At 62.7% G+C, this 16209-nt stretch overlaps 1 protein-coding gene across 1 annotated transcript; it reads left to right on the top strand.

The window, feature by feature from the left end:
• Positions 1–26: 26 nt before the first annotated feature.
• LOC102046513 (lysine-specific demethylase 5C) lies at positions 27–14589 on the top strand. The gene is given in 34 exon segments (XM_055697825.1): positions 27–50; positions 816–989; positions 2754–2831; positions 2934–3056; positions 3140–3287; positions 3290–3309; positions 3408–3542; positions 3647–3675; positions 3677–3768; positions 3881–3904; positions 3907–3963; positions 3966–4063; positions 4155–4313; positions 4987–4998; positions 5000–5107; positions 5208–5300; positions 5302–5630; positions 6156–6253; positions 6256–6317; positions 6392–6511; positions 6769–6963; positions 7075–7256; positions 7469–7593; positions 7695–7842; positions 8143–8239; positions 8336–8694; positions 9355–9493; positions 9593–9772; positions 9855–9989; positions 10145–10669; positions 10837–10894; positions 12396–12595; positions 13653–13838; positions 14266–14589. Coding segments are annotated over 34 exon segments (4521 nt in total). The 3' UTR covers positions 14275–14589.
• Positions 14590–16209: the final 1620 nt, after the last annotated feature.

The raw sequence follows: 16209 nt of genomic DNA, 5'->3' as shown, positions 1-16209 counted from the left end.
GGAGCGAGAGGAGGAGGGAACCCAAGATGGCGGCGGCGGCCCGGCCGGGGGTACCGGGCAGGCCTCGGGCTTGAGGCGGGCGGATCGTGGGGCCGGTGGGGGCCGTATCCCGCGGCCGGGCGGCGGCGGGCCGGGGGGGGACCGGCGGAGCAGGTCGGCGGAGGCACCCGGGCGCTCTCGTCCCCCCCCTTTCCCCGGGGTTTGGGGAGGGGGGGGCGGCCCGGGGGCCTGTGAGGGGGCGGCCCGGGGGCCTGTGAGGGGGGGCGGCGGGGGCCTCCATGGCCCCCTGAGGGGGTGCCCCGCGGGTAGTGAGGGAAACCCCCTCCCCCTCGGTGGGGAGGATGGAAGAGGGGGAGCAGCAGCACGGAGGGGGCGGTTGGGCCGAGTGGGGGCCCGCCCGGGGGGGTCCCCGCCTTGGGGCACCCCGCCACCGCCGGAGGGGGGATGAGGAAACCAAGCGGGGTCGCGGCGGGGAGTGGGGGGGGACGGAGCCCACCGGAGACGCGGTTCCCCCACGGCCGGCTGCCGGCCCCCCTAAAGCCGCGGGGGAGGAGAGGGCCTCGGCGGCCCCTCGGCTCCCCAAAGCCGGTGGGGAGCCGCGGAGTAAAGGCGGGGGGGACCGCAAGGGACCCGGTGGGCGCCCGCCGGGCGAGGAGCGAAGCCCCCGCAAGACACCCGAGGAAAGGGGGGGCCCGCAGCGGGGATCGCCCAGGCCCTGAGGACAAGGCCCGGAGGCCCTTTGGGGGTCCCCGCAGCGGGGGGGAAGCCCCTCGGGGTCCTCCCACCGGTGGGGACCAGCGGGGGCGAGTGGGTAACGCCTTGGTTATCGGTGGCCGGTGAACCGGAGCCCCCCGAGGGACTTTTTACCCCCCCCCGAATGTCCCGTCTTCGAGCCCAGCTGGGCCGAATTCAGCGACCCCCTGGGTTACATCGCCAAGATCCGCCCCATCGCCGAGAAAAGCGGTATCTGCAAGATCCGACCCCCCGCTGTGAGTAGGGGGGCGGGGGGGGGTGGGGGGATGCTGGGGTCCCTGTCTTTCGGAGTTGTGGGGTTGGGGTTTGCTGTGGGGTACGCGCCCTCCCCTGGGGGGGTTAATTGCCCCTCCTGAGGGGGGTAACTTCTCATTGAGGGGGGGGGTTAATCACCCTCCCCAAAGGGGGTTATCTTCCCATTTAGGGCCCACTGGGAAGGGGTGTATTGCCATTTAGGAGGGTAAGTGCCCCCCTGAGGGGAGGGTGTTTCCCTGTTTTAGGGGGCTTAATTGCCCCCCTGAGGAGTATGTTCCCATTTGGGGGGGTTTAGTTACCCCTGGGTGGGGGGAATTCCCCATGGGGGGGGGGTTTAGTTACCCCTGGGTGGGGGGAATTCCCCATTTGGGGGGGGGGGGGTTTAGTTACCCCTGGGTGGGGGGAATTCCCCATGGGGGGGGGGTTTAGTTACCCCTGGGTGGGGGGAATTCCCCATTTGGGGGTTTAGTTACCTCTCGGAGGGGTAACTCTCCATCTAGGTGGGTTAGTTATCCCCCCCCATCCCCCTCCCCCGCCTGCTGTGTCCTGGGTGTTAAAGACCCCCTCAGGGTGGGTAAATACCCCCAGTGTGGCTGTGGAGGGGGAATACCCACCTGAGCAGGGGTAGATAACCCAGGGGGATAAATACCCACCCGAGGGGGGGAGGGGTAAATCCCTGAGCTCTGGGGGTCTGTACCAGCCTGGCTGGGGGGTAGATGTTTGGGGCTGAGGGTGTAAATACCCCCTTCCCCCCTAACCCGGGGTAAACCTCCCTTTCCCCACCCCCCCGAGCTGAGGGGGTGCCCCTGGGCTGGCGGGGGGGGGGTGCGTGTCCCTGCTGGGGCTGGACTTTGGGGGTGCTGCACGATCCAGACCTGGGTGGGAGTGGGCAAGGGCCCCCTGCCCCCCTCCTCCCCACCCCCAGCAAGGCCCTTCGCCCACCCGCCTTGCATTGGGTAGGGGGGAGCTGACCCCTCAGGAATTTGGGGTGCTCCCCTGAGGAGTGAGGGGTGTGTGTGTGTGGGGGGGTCTGTGTGTGTACCCCCCGCGCCCCCCCCACGCCGGCCCTCACAACAACAACAGTGACACGGCCAATATGGCTGCCACCGCCGAGCCTTTGTCTGGCGAGCGGCAGGGGGGAGCCCGGCCGGAGCCAGGGGGGTCCCTAGGTCGGGCAGCGCCCTTTGGAGGGGGGGTCCCCTGGAAGTGGGGGGGCAAGTAGGAGGCTGAGGCCCCCCCGATCCCCATCAACCTCGCTCTTGCTTGCCACCACCCCCCCCCCTCCCCCTTTCGTGGGCTTGTTTCCTGTTTTGGGAAGAGAAGGTGTCCGCGTCGTGTCCCTGCTGACGGGGGGGCTGTCCCTTTGTCCCCTTTCTTACTTTGGGGGGGGTCCTGAACCCTTGGTTTGGGGTTGGGGGACAGGCCGAGCCGGTCCCCCCAGCTCGACGAGGTGGAGAAGGGCTTCCGGGGAGGGCTGGGCCCAGCTACACTGGCGTCACCGGCTCCCCGCATGGGCCCCCCCATCCCCCCTACAACGTGGGGTGCACGCCACGGGGCTGTCCCTCATGATGGGAGGGGGGGAGTATGCAGCTGCAGTGCCCCCGCCCCCCCCCCCCCCCCCCCCCCCCAATTTGGGGTCTGTGCCGCTCAGTTCCCTCTGGAGCCCCGGGGGCTGCCCAGCCTGTCCCTGCCCGGGTAGGAATGGGGGGGCTATTGCTGCTAACCCCCCCTCATCATCTCCCCAGGACTGGCAGCCCCCCTTCGCTGTGGAGGTGGACAACTTCAGGTTCACTCCCCGCATCCAGCGGCTCAATGAGCTGGAGGTGAGTTGGGGGGCGCTCCCTTTTCTCCTCCTCCTCCCCAGCTGATTTTTGGGGTGCACACAAGACTCACCCCCCCCCTCATTTTTCCCCCTCTGCTGGCAGGCGCAGACCCGGGTGAAGCTGAATTATCTGGACCAGATCGCCAAGTTTTGGGAAATCCAGGGTTCCTCGCTCAAGATCCCCAACGTCGAGCGACGCATCCTCGATCTCTACAGCCTCAGCAAGGTCTGGGGGGGTGTGGGGGTGGGAGTATTGAGGGGAATGCAGCTGATTTGGGGGTGCTTCATGTGTGTGTGCCCCCCACCCAGGTGGTGATGGAGGAAGGGGGATACGAGGCCATCTGCAAGGACCGGCGGTGGGCTCGGGTGGCCCAACGCCTCGCTTACCCCTCGGGTAAAAACATCGGCTCGCTGCTGCGCCGCCACTACGAGCGCATCATCTACCCCTACGAGATGTACAGTCAGGGGCCAACCTGGTGGTGAGAAAATGGGGGGTGACTTGGCGGGGGGGGGGGGGGGGGCGGGGAAAGTGGGCTACGGGGTGCCCCCCGCCACGCTGAGGGTCCTTTCCCTTCAGCAGTGTAACACGCGGCCCTTTGAGAGCGAGGAGAAGGACCGGGAGTACAAACCCCACAGCATCCCGCTGCGCCAGTCCGTCCAGCCCTCCAAGTTCAACAGCTACGGCCGGCGGGCTAAACGCCTGCAGCAGGAGGTCAGCACCCCCAAAAAACAAACCCCCACCATGCACGCCCCCCCCCCCCCCCCGCCAAGTTTCTAAGGGGGAGGTACACCCCTTGTGACTCTGCCATCCTGCAGCCGGAGCCGACGGAGGAGGACATCGAGAAAACCGGAGCTGAAGAAGCTGCAGATCTACGGGGCCGGCCCCAAGATGTTGGGGTTGGGGCTGGTGGCCAAAGACAAGACCCTGCGGAAGAAAGGTAGGGGGGGGAACCCCTCCGGGGGTGACTTGAGGGGCACAGGGAGGTTGCTGTGATCCCCCCTAGATTCTTTTGTGGACACACCCCCCGCCCCTAATTCTTCACCCTACAGATAAAGAAGGTCCCGAGTGTCCCCCACAGTGGTGGTGAAGGAGGAACCGGTGGGAGCCGAGGCCAAGGTGGAGCCGGTGTCTCCCGCGCTTACCTGGAGGGGAAGGAGGAGCTGCGGCACAGCCCTGAGCCTGCACCAAAATGACCATGCGCCTGCGCCGCAGCCCACAGCAACAGCCAGTTTGTAAGTACCCCCACACTGTGGGGCAGAGCCCCCCCACGCTGTGGGGCAGAGCCCCCCCCCCCCACCTCAACTCCTTCTGCCTCCGCTCCAGGTCGATTCCTACATCTGCCGAATCTGCTCGCGGGGGGACGAGGATGACAAGCTGCTGCTCTGCGACGGTTGCGACGACAACTACCACATCTTCTGCCTCCTCCCGCCCCTGCCCGAAATTCCCAAGGGCATCTGGCGCTGCCCCAAATGCGTCATGGCGGTGAGGATGGGGGGGACGACATGCGAAGCCCCCCCACAACACCTGCATTGTGCCCTGGACACCCCCCCCATCTTGTGTCATGTCCCAGTTGCGGGGCTGGGGATGCCCCCGTTTCACGTCATGCCTCGTCTGTCTGTGGGGCCAGGGACCCCCAACTTAACGGCCTGTCCTATCTGAGGGGCTGGGGACCCCCGGATCACTTCCAGTTCTGTCTGTGGGGCTGGAGACCCCCGTCTGTGGGGTTAGAGACCCGTGGGCCGTGTCTGCAGGGCCAGGGACCCCCAGATTCAATGTCTCATTCCATCTGCAGGCCTGGGGACCCCCGTTTGTGCGGTTAGAGGTGTCTGTGCCACATCTGTGGTGCCGGGGACCCCCAGCTCGATATCTGACCCCATCTGTGGGGCTGGGGACCCCCGTGCCAACCCCCTGCCTCGCATCCCATCCTATCTGTGGAGCTGGGGACCCTCGCCTGGGGTTAGGGACCCCCGTGTCACATCTGTGGGGTTGGGGACCCCCACGCCGACCCCCTGCTTCACATCCCATCCTGTCTGTGGGGTTAGGAACCCCCTTATCGTGTCTTTAGGGCTGGGGAGCCCCAGCTGAATGCCCTATGGTATCTGTGGGGCTGGGGACCCCCACTCTGACCCCCCCCCACCTCATCCCTCTCCCCCAGGAATGCAAGCGACCCGCCGGAGGCTTTCGGCTTCGAGCAGGCGACGCGGGAATACACCCTGCAGAGCTTCGGGGAGATGGCCGACTCCTTCAAAGCCGATTACTTCAACATGCCCGTCCACGTGAGTACCCCCAAACCCCCCAAGGGACCCCGGTGACACCCCTGCCCCCTCCCCCCCCCCCCCCAAGTCCCGAATGTCCTCTGTTTCCCCATTTTCCCAGATGGTCCCCACGGAGGTGGTGGAGAAGGAATTTTGGCGGCTGGTGAACAGCATCGAGGAGGACGTGACGGTGGAGTACGGCGCCGATATCCACCTCCAAGGAATTCGGCAGCCGGCTTCCCATCAGCGACGGCAAAAGAAAGCTCTCGCCGAGGAGGAGGTGAGGGAGACGCCGTCCCCAACCCCACAGGGGTGTCACCGGTGGCGGGGTGACACTGTCCTTAACGTTCCCCTTAACGTAGGAGTACGCTGGCAGCGGGTGGAACCTGAACGTGATGCCGGTGTTGAAGCAGTCGGTGCTGTGTCACATCAACGCCGATATTTCGGGGATGAAGGTGCCCTGGCTCTACGTGGGGATGGTCTTCTCCGCCTTTTGCTGGCACATCGAGGACCACTGGAGCTACTCCATCAACTACCTCCACTGGTGGGGGGCTCGGGGTGATCCTGGGAGGTGTCAGAGGGGAGAGAGGAGGGGTTTTGGGGGGCCCCTGACCTCATTCCACCCACCCAGGGGTGAGCCCATGATGAAGCCATGGGGCGAGAGGAGGTTTTTGGGGTGCTGTGAGCCCTAGGGGCAAGCCTAAGGTGTGGTACAGGGTGAGAAGAGTATTTTTGGGGTGTCCCAACCTTGTCTCCCACCCAGGGGTGAGCTGAAGTTGGGGTGGGGGGCGAGAGGAGGTTTTTGGGGTGCTGTGACCCCCTGACGCCCAGCCCAAGATGGGTTTTGAGGTGAGAGGAAGTTTCTGGGGTGCCATGAGCCCCTCGGGGCAAACTCAAGATGAGTTATGGGGCAGGAGGAGGCTTTTGGGGTGCCAGGACCCTGTTGCCTGCCCAGGGCTGAACCCAAGGTGTGGTACAGGGTGGGATGAGGTTTTGGGGTCTCCCAAGCCACGGTGTGGGATGGGAGGAGGGGTTTTGGGGTGCCCCCTGACCCCGTTTCCCCCCCCAGGGGTGAGCCCAAGACGTGGTACGGGGTTCCCTCCTTCGCGGCGGAGCACCTGGAAGAGGTGATGAAGAAGCTGACGCCGGAGCTCTTCGAGAGCCAGCCGACCTGCTCCACCAACTCGTCACCCTCATGAACCCCAACACCCTCATGGCACATGGTGTCCCTGTGAGTATCGAGGTCCCCCCCCCCCCCCCCAATTCCTTATTTCCCTTCACCCCCAAATTTTATCCCCCTTTTAGGTCGTACGGACCAACCAGTGTGCCGGCGAGTTCGTCATCACCTTCCCCAGGGCGTACCACAGCGGTTTCAACCAGGGTTACAACTTTGCTGAGGCCGTCAACTTCTGCACCGCTGACTGGGTGAGCCCCTGCGCCCCAAAAAACCTCAGGGGAACCCCCAAAATCCCAGAGAAACCCCAAAATCTGGGTGAGAACCCCAAATTCGGGCTGTGTGCTCCTGAGGGAGGAGGAGATGTGGGGAGCTCTGAGCGTTTTGTGCAGTCCGCTGCTACGGTTTGAGCTGGGGGTGGCTGGCTCCATATTGGGATGTGTTTTGGGGTACAAGGGGGGGTCCCCCAAATTCAGGGGTGTGTCCTAATGCCTGGCATTACCTGCAGCTGCCCGCCGGCAGGCAGTGCATCGAGCACTACCGACGTTTGCGACGTTACTGTGTCTTCTCGCACGAGGAACTCATCTGCAAGATGGCAGCTTGCCCCGAAAAGCTGGACCTCAACTTGGCGGCCGCCGTTCACAAGGAGATGTTCGTGCTGGTGCAGGAGGAGCGTAAACTCCGCAAAGCGCTGTTGGAAAAGGTGGGATAACACCAGGGGAACCGGAACCGCGCCCCCCTCCCCCCCCCCAAAAATGTGGAGGGGGTCTGCAGTGGGGCTGACAGTTGCGTTTTGTGGCCCCCCCTCCCCCAGGGTATCACGGAGGCAGAGCGAGAGGCTTTCGAGCTGCTGCCCGACGACGAGCGGCAGTGCGATAAGTGTAAGACGACGTGTTTCCTCTCGGCGCTGGCTTGTTACGACTGTCCCCAGTGCCTCGTCTGCCTCTACCACATGGATGACCTCTGCAAGTGCCCCCGCAGCAAGCAGTATCTCAGGTGGGGAAGGGTCCCCTGCTGCTGGGGGGGGGAGTTGTGGGTGAGGTCTTGCGGTGCTTGGTGGGTCTGTAAGAGGGGGTGTGGGCTGGGTTTGGGGGTCCTGTTTGCTCCTGCCGTACCCTTGGGATGGGCTGTGGGCACAAGGAGGGGCTCCCAACCCCTGGGGGAGGGTGATGGCCCCCCCCCCCCAAAACCCCTTGCTGCCCTCCCAGGTACCGCTACACGTTGGACGAGCTGCCGGCCATGCTGCACAAGCTGAAGGTGCGAGCGGAGTCCTTCGACACCTGGGCCAACAAGGTCCGCATCGCGCTGGAGGTGGAGGACGGCCGCAAGCGGAGTGAGTTGAGGGGCCCAGGGGGGATTTCTGGGGGGGTTTAGGAGGGGTTTGGGGTACAGCCTTGACACACCCTTCCCCCCTCCCCCACTGTGCCTGGCCAGCGCTGGAGGAGCTGCGGGCACTGGAGTCGGAGGCACGCGAGCGCAAGTTCCCCGAGAACGAGCTGCTGCACCGGCTGAAGGGCTGCCTGGGTCAGGCCGAGCGCTGCGTTTCCGAGGCCCTGGGGCTCATCAGCTCGCAAGAGACAGGGTAAGTGCCCCCCTCCCCTGTGTCCCCAGCAGCCCCATGTCACCATCCTGGCTCCTTCTCCTCCCCGTGCGCCTGTCCTGTCACCTCAAGCTGCTGAAAGTCTTGTGTCCCCATCCCGTGTCCCCTGGCCGCCCCGCTCCGGTCCCCCCGGCCGCCCCGCTCCGGTCCCCTATGGGCCCCATCCCAGCCCCATGTGCCTGTCCCAGCCTTCCCCTGTCCCTCCAGGTTCCAGTCACCCCCCTGTCCCCCACCTTGTCCCCACAGTCACCCCAGGGGTGACATAGCCTCGCATGGCTGCAGGGTACCGGCACCCTCGCTGACGGTGGAGGAGCTCCGCACCTTCCTGGAGCAGATGAACCAGCTGCCCTGTGTCATGCACCAGATTGGGGAGGTCCAGGTGAGCCAGGGGGGGGTCTCTCTGCATTGCCCCCCCCTCATTTTTTTGTGGGGACACAGTGTCACTGATGCTGTCCTCCCCACTCCCTGCTTCCAGGCCTTGCTGGAACGCGTGGAGGCTTTCCAAGCGGAGGCACGGGCCGCGCTGGAGTCGACCCCCCCAGGGCCGGGGGCTCTGCGGGGGCTGCTGGAGCGAGGGGCCCGGCTGGGTGTGGAGGTGCCAGAAAGCCGGCGCTTGGAACGGCAGCTGGCCCAGGCCGCTTGGTTAGAGGAGGTGACGGCCACCCTGCGGTCCCCTCGTGCCCGCGTCCCCCTCCCCGTCATGAGGGGTCTCATCCAGGCTGGCCGTACCGTCGCCCCCAGCCCGGCTGTCGACGTGGCCATGGCCGAGCTGCAGGAGCTGCTCACCATCGCTCAGCGCTGGGAGGAAAAAGCTCAGATGTGCTTGGAGGCCAGGTCAGGATGCGGCCCCATGGGGGAAAGAAGGGTGGGGGGGTTGCACCCCAGGGTGTAGGTGGGCTGGGGGCCAAATTCCACAACCCCCCAGGGGGGTAAAAAGGGGCCAGGGCCAAATTTATGACCCCTTGGAATGGGATAAAGGGGCTGCGGGCTGCCCCCTGTGTCCCCCAGGGGCGGATAACGGGGCTGGGGGCTGCCCCCTGTGTCCCCCAGGGGCGGATAACGGGGCTGGGGGCTGCCCCCTGTGTCCCCCAGGGGCGGATAACGGGGCTGGGAGCTGCCCCCTGTGTCCCCCAGGGGCGGATAACGGGGCTGGGAGCTGCCCCCTGTGTCCCCCAGGGGCGGATAACGGGGCTGGGGGCTGCCCCCTGTGTCCCCCAGGGGCGGATAACGGGGCTGGGGGCTGCCCCCTGTGTCCCCCAGGGGCGGATAACGGGGCTGGGGGCTGCCCCCTGTGTCCCCCAGGGGCGGATAACGGGGCTGGGGGCTGCCCCCTGTGTCCCCCAGGGGCGGATAACGGGGCTGGGATTTCTCTGTCTCTGTTCCCAGGTGAAACCAGGCTGGGACCCGATCTGGGTTTGGGGGGGGGTCTCTGGGATCTTGGGGAAGGGGTTGTCGAGTGGGCAGACCCCTGGGTTCTCATCCCCTCCCCCGCAGGCAGAAGCACCCCCCGGCCACGCTGGCTGCCATCATCAAAGAAGCGGAAAACATCCCGGCTCTGCTGCCCAACATCCAGGCGCTGAAAGAAGCCCTGGCCAAGGCCCGCGCCTGGATCGCGGACGTGGAGGAGATCCAGGTGGGCTCCAGGGACCCCCTTTTCTGCCCTGGGGGAGGGGCTTTTGATCTCCTCCCCCCCCCCCCCCACACCTCACCCCGCTGTCTCCGCTCACCCCAGAACGGCGACCACTACCCCTGCCTGGATGATCTGGAGGGGCTGGTGGCGGTGGGTCGGGATCTGCCGGTGCGGCTGGAGGAGCTACGGCAGCTGGAGGTACAGGTCGGCACAGCGCATTCCTGGCGGGATAAAGCTTCCCGCACCTTCCTGAAGAAAAATTCCTGCTACACGTTATTGGAGGTGAGGGACAAAAGGGTGCAAAGGACCTAGGGTGGTGGGAAGGGCCGGGGGGGCCGCCCTGACCCCCACAATGTCCCCGTAGGTGCTGTGTCCTTGCGCCGACGCTGGCTCCGACAGCAGCAAGCGGCTGAAGTGGCGGCAGGAGCCGGGGCTTTACAAACTGGACGCCGAGAGCTTGGGGCTTTCGGCGCAGGATCTCCGTGACCCTGGTGCTGTGGTGAGCAGGATGGGATGGATTGTTTGGGTTTTTTTTGGGGGTGGGGGGGTGTGGGGGAAGCAGCAGGGCCCCCCGCATCCCCGTGCCACTCACATCGCGCTTTTTTTTTTTTTGTTTTTTTTTGAAATGTATTTTTTTATTATTTTTGCCCCCAGATCGTGGCGTTTAAAGAAGGGGAGCAGAAAGAAAAGGAGGGGATGCTCCGGCTACGCCATGCCAATGCCCAAAAAGCCGCGCCACCCCTCCCAGGTCCAGGACCACCCTCCTGCGTCTGTGGGCAACCGGCGAGCCCCGGCATGCTGCAGTGCCAGCTCTGCCGGGACTGGTTTCACGGTGCTTGCGTAGCCTGGCCCCGCTTGGGCTCTCAAAAACCCTCTCCGGCTTGGTGGGAGTGGGACGCCAAATTTCTCTGCCCTCTTTGCCAACGATCGCGGCGTCCTCGGTTGGAAACCATCTTGGCGTTGCTGGTGGCGCTGCAGAAGCTGCCGGTGCGCTTGCCGGAGGGCGAAGCCTTGCAGTGTTTGACCGAACGAGCCATCACTTGGCAGGACCGTGCCCGTCAGCTCCTCGCTTCTCCCGACGTCGCCGGGCCTTTGGAGCGCTTGGCGGCTCTGCGGCATCGCCTGCATGGGGACGGGGACGGTGCCCTGCGGGAGGCCAGCCGCAATGAGCAGACCAAGGTGGGGGGGGGGGCAGGTTTTGGGGCTGGGGGTAGGGTTTGGGGTGGATTTTTAGGTTTTTGGGTAGATTTTGGGGCTGGGGGGCAGGTTTTGGGGTGGGTTTTGGGGCTGGGGGAGGCCGTGCTCCCCCCCACTTGCTCATGCTGTGCCCCCCACCTTTGCTCCAGGTGTCGGTGGAGAACGGCGATGCCCCCAGCCCGGAGAAGAACGGCCCCCTGCCTTCAGGTGAGTAGGGCTTTGAGGGGAGCTGGGAGTGGGGGATCCCCTGTGAGTGCCAGGGGTGCTGGGATCCACTGGATCCTGTGCAGGCCCTGTGCCATCCTCTGGTGAGCATGGCAAGGGCCATAGGGCTCCAGGGATCCCCTGTGAGCAGTGGGGAGGTAGGAGAGATCTGGTGGATCCCTCACGGGTACAGGGGATGCTGTGGGACTGTGGATCTGTAGGGTTCACATAGGATCCCATGTGAGTACAGGGACGATGTGGGATTCCAGGGATCCTATATGGGTGCAGGGGGCAGTGTGGGACAGCAGGTGTCCCCTGCAAGCCCTGTAGATCTAGTGTGAGCACAGAGGGGGGTCGCTAGGGGATCAACTGAATCCTGTGTGGGTGCTATGGATTCTATCTGAGCACAGGTGGCACTGCGGGGCTGTAGGGAGCCTGTGGGAGCCCTATCAATCCTGTGTCACACCAGGACCCAGCTGATCTTCTATGAGCCCAGTGGATCCCATGGGAGCACAGGGATGCTGTGGGACTCTCGGTATCCTGTGTGAGCCCTGTGGATCACATGGGAGTACAGGAGCTGTTGTAGGGCTCAGTGGATCTATAGGGCTCACGTATGCTCACAGGGATCTTTGGGACAATGTGCAACTGCAGAGATCCCAGGTGAGCACAGGGGACACTGGGGCTCAAGGGGTCCTATGCAAGGTCCGTGGATCCCATGTGATGCTGGGAGACCCAGTGGATTCCATGTGAGCATAGAGGACACCCTTGTCAGTATAGGGAGCGCTGTGGGGCTCCAGAGATCTTATGTGAGCCATATAGGTCCTGTGTAACACTGGGATCCATTGGATCCCATATGAGTACAGGGGACAGTGTCAGACTAAGGATCCTGTATGAGCCTCATGGATCCCATGTAAGTGCAGAGGACATTGTGGGATTCCAGGGGTCCAATGTGAGCCCCGTGGATCCCAGGTCAGCCCCAGGGGTCCTGTGGGGGCACAGTGAGACCTAGTGGACCCCGTGTGAGTGCAGTGACGCTGCAGAACCCTGTGGATCCCCTGCGGGCCACAGGGATCTTGTGAGTACCGGGATGGTGGGGGCTTCAGGGATCCTCTGTGAGTACAGGGACACACTGTGCAACTCCAGGGAGCCTGTGTGAGCCCTGTGGATCCCCTGTGATGCTGGCTACTAGTGGATCCCACATGAGCACAGGGGACCCTGTGGGGCTCTAGGGAGCTTGCATGAGCCCGAGGAGAAGGTGGGGACTCCAGGGATCCCACGGGAACCCTGTGGATCCCGTGTGGTGCTGGGGACCCTGGTGGGTTACCATCCCCGTCAGCAGCCCCAGGGATGCCACGGAGAGGGATCCGTGCGGATCCCAGGGGAAGCCCCATGGATCCTGATGTCCGTGCCCTGGGGGGGGGGGGGGGTCAGGCCATCCAGCGGGTCCTGGCGCTGGGGTGACGCGGTGTCCCCATGCCCCCCCGGTGACGCGGTGTCCCCGCAGAGCTGGAGGCGCTGAGCGCGGCGCTGCCGCGGCTGCAGGGCCCGGTGCTGGAGCTGGCGGAGGGGGCGCGGCGGCCGCTGGAGGAGCTGATGATGGAGGGGGATCTGCTGGAGGTGACGCTGGACGAGGCCCAGAGCATCTGGCGGCTGCTGCAGGCTGCCCGCCCGCCCCCGCTCCCGCTCTTCCGTCTCCTCCTCGAGGTACGGGGGGAACCCCTGAACCCCAAAAATGCCCTCGACCCCCCACCCCCCCAAAACCTCCCCAGGGACACCTCAAAGCTTCACCAGAGCTCCAAACAGTCTCCAGCGTGATGGAACTTCTCCAGAGCATCTCTAGGACCCCAGAACTTCTCTGAAACGCCGCAGGGATCCTAGAATTCCCCCAAAGCCTGTCCCTGGGACCCCAAAACTCCCCCCCAAACTACCCCGGGAACCCCAAAACTGCCCCGAAGCACCTTGGGGACCCCATAATTGCTCAAAAGCCTCCCCAGAACCCAAAACTGCTCCAAACCACCTTCAGGACCCCAGAGCCACCTCGGAGCACCCCCAGAGCTTCAGAATCACTTCCAAAGTGTCCCCAAAACACCCTGGGGACCCCCAAACCACCCTCGGGGATGCCTGAACTGCCTTTGCCACCCTAGAGCCATTCCTGACGTCCCCCGCCCATCTTTAAGTGTCATGTTGACCCCCCAAGCCAATTTGAAACTGCCCCAGGGACCCCAAAACTGGCCCCACACTGTTCCCTTTGCCCTGATCCACCTCCTCCTCAAGGTAGGGTCCCCAAAATTGCCCCAGGGACCCCAAAACTGTCCCTGTGTTGTTCCCTTTGCTCTCTAACATTTCCCTCCTCAGATCGGGTCCCCAAAATCCCTCCTGGGGACCCCAAAACCATTCCCAGTCAGCTCCCCTTACCATGTTCCACCCTTTCCCCAAGGTAGGGTCCTGGATACCGCACTGGGGACCCCCAAAAAGTGCCGAAGGGACCCCGAAATGATTCCCATGCTGCTCCCCTTGCCCTGTTCCATCTCCTCAAGGTGGGGTCCCCATCATCTTGCTGGGGACCCCAAAACCCATCCTGCTGCTGCTCCCCTTGCCCTGTTCTGCCTCCTCCTCAAGATGGGCTCCCCAAAATCACCTCAGACCTCCCTGGGGACCCCAAACTCCCCCTTCCCTTGAATTCCAGGAACACACACACACACACACACACACCCCAATTTTGAGGTGGGGGGGATCACTAACAGTGTCCCTCCCCTCACAGCTGGAGCAGGCGGAGCGGCGGGGGGCTCGTGCCCGCGGCCGGGACCCTGAAAGACGTCGGAAACGCCGGGCGGAGCGGGGTGACCTCCCCCCCCTGGCCAAGGAGGAGCTGGAGCCAAAGAGGAGTCGGGGTCCCGAGGGGGGGACCCCCCGAGACAGCCCCCCACCTGGCCCCCATGCCCCGGGGGTGAGTCACAATATGGGGTGGTGGGAATGCATGGGGGGGGTGGGGGGGTCATAAGGGCCCATCTCTGTGGGGGGTTGTGGGGTGAAGGGGGGGGAGTTGTGTGGTGGGGGTCATGGTGGGGGTGTGGGGTATGTAATGGGGGGGTCCCGGGAGGAGCATGGAGGGGCTGTGGGGTGTATAGAGGGGGTTTCAGGAGGAATGGGGGGGCTGGGGGGACGGGGCATGGTGAAGGGGGGTTCAGGCTCTCATGTCATGGGTGGTCTTACAGGGTTTGTTTTGGGGGGGGCACCCCTGTGTTCTGGGGGTGCGGGGTTGGGGAGCACAGGGTAGGAGACCCCCACAACCACAATATAGGGCGTCCGCAGGGGGTTTTGTGGTGCCCACCCCCATGCCCCCCTCTGCTCTTCCCCCTCCCTCCCCCTGCCAGGACTCGTGACGTGGAGCCCCCAGCTCGGATGGACGCACCTGCCGGCGGCGGGGAGGGACTGTGGGGGGCCATACCGGGACCCCCCTCACCCTGGGGCCCCCAACCCCCGCAGACTTGGGGGGAGTTCCCCCCCTTCCCCCCCCCCCCCCCCCCCCCGCGATGTAATTATTTGAGTTGATTTCTTTTGTATCGTTAAACTCCGGGGCGGGGGGGGGGGGGGGGCACACACAGATGGGGGGTCCGGGGGTCCCCCCAAGCCGGTGGGGGGACCCCAACCAGCACAGCAGGGCCAGCCCCCCCCCCCCCTCGCACCGGGTTTTTTATAGGATTGGGGGGGGGGGTGAGGGAGGGGGGGGGCGTGAACTTGGGTGCCCCCCTGCCCCCCCCCCCCCCCCCCCCCCAGCGGACACTAACAGTCTCGGGCTCTTTGTAGCGGGGCGGGGACGGGGGGGCCTTATTTTATTGTATTATGATTTTTTTTATTATTATTAAACTTTGGAGGTTAAAAAGAATGTGGGCGTTGGGGGGGGTGGGGCTTGGGAGTGCCCACGTGCTGTGGGCGGGGTGGGGGTATGCCACGTGCCGAGCTGAGCTGCTTCCCCATTGGTCGCTGTCTCTGCCAATGGGTGGGCGGGGAGAGGCGGGAACCTGGGCAGGCAACGGCGGCGCGAGCGGCAGCGGTTGGGTGATTATCTTCTGACCCTTCCCGAAGGTAGAGAGTCTTTTCCGTGAGGTAAAATCTACCTTTTCTGAGGTAAATTCCCCTTTTCTGAGGCAAAATCCCCCTCTCTGAGGTGAAAACCTCTCCTTCCTGAGGTAAAAACCTTCCTGTGAGGTAAATCTACCTTTCCCTAGGTAAAAATCTATTTTACTGAAGTAAAACCTTTCTCCCTGAGGTAAAATACCCTCTTTTCTGAGGTAAAACCCTTCTCTGTGAGTTAAAATTTACCTTCCTGAGGTTAAAAAATGCTTTTTCCCTAGGTAAAATTCTGAGAGGCAAAAATTCCCTTGAGGTAAACACTCGGTTTTCTTTTTGAGGTAAAACTTTCTTTCTTGTGTTAAATTCCTTTGTTTGAGGTAAATACCCTTTTCTGTGAGGTAAAGTTTACCTTTTTTGAGGTAAAAATCCCCCTTCCTGAGGTGAAAACACCTCATTCCTGAGGCAGAATATTCCTATGAGGTAAAATTTACTTTCACTGAGGTAAAAAAAAGAGAAATGCCTTTTTCCTGATGCAAAATCCCCTTCTGTGAGGTAGGTACCCCTTTTCTGAGGAAGAAGTCTCCTTTGCTGAGGACACCCACCCCGAGATAAGTATTTCCTGAGGAAAAACCCTCTTTCTTTTGAGGAATTTTTTTTTTTTTTTTGAGGAACCCCCCACCTTTTCTTAGGTAAACACCTGTTTTCCTGAGGGAAAACCTGTTTCTTTGAGGTAATACCACCACCACCACCGTTTTCTGTTCTTAGGATAAAGAGGTGAACTCCTCCTACTTTAAGGAAAACCTTTTTTTTTTTTTTTTTTTTTTTTTTTCCTCGGGGAAACATTAAAAAAAACTTAAGCTAAAGCCTTCCTCTTTTGAGGTAAATGGATATCCCTTTTCCTGAGGTAAAAAACCTCCCTTTCCTTTAGGTAACCCCCTCTTTTTGAGAACAAACATTTTTGGAGGAAACCCACTCCTTTTCTGAGGTAATTATCCCTTTTCGCAAGGAAAAGATGTAGGGTTGTTTCTGAGGTAACCTTGTTTTGGGTTGGTTAGTTGAGGGAAAATCCTCTTTTTTTTCTGAGGACCCCCCCCCCCCTTTTTTTTTTTAGCAAAAGACATTTTTTCTAGGAAAACCCCTTTGTTTTCTGTAGTAAGTACTTTTCCTGAAGAAAAGACCCTCCCTTTTTCTGAGGTAAATTTTGCTTTTTAGGTAACCCCCATTTTGAGGGGTTGTTTCTGAGG

This window comes from Falco cherrug, chromosome 20, assembly GCF_023634085.1.
Source record: "Falco cherrug isolate bFalChe1 chromosome 20, bFalChe1.pri, whole genome shotgun sequence".
NCBI lineage: Eukaryota > Metazoa > Chordata > Aves > Falconiformes > Falconidae > Falco > Falco cherrug.
This window is presented reverse-complemented; position numbering and strand designations above follow the sequence as displayed.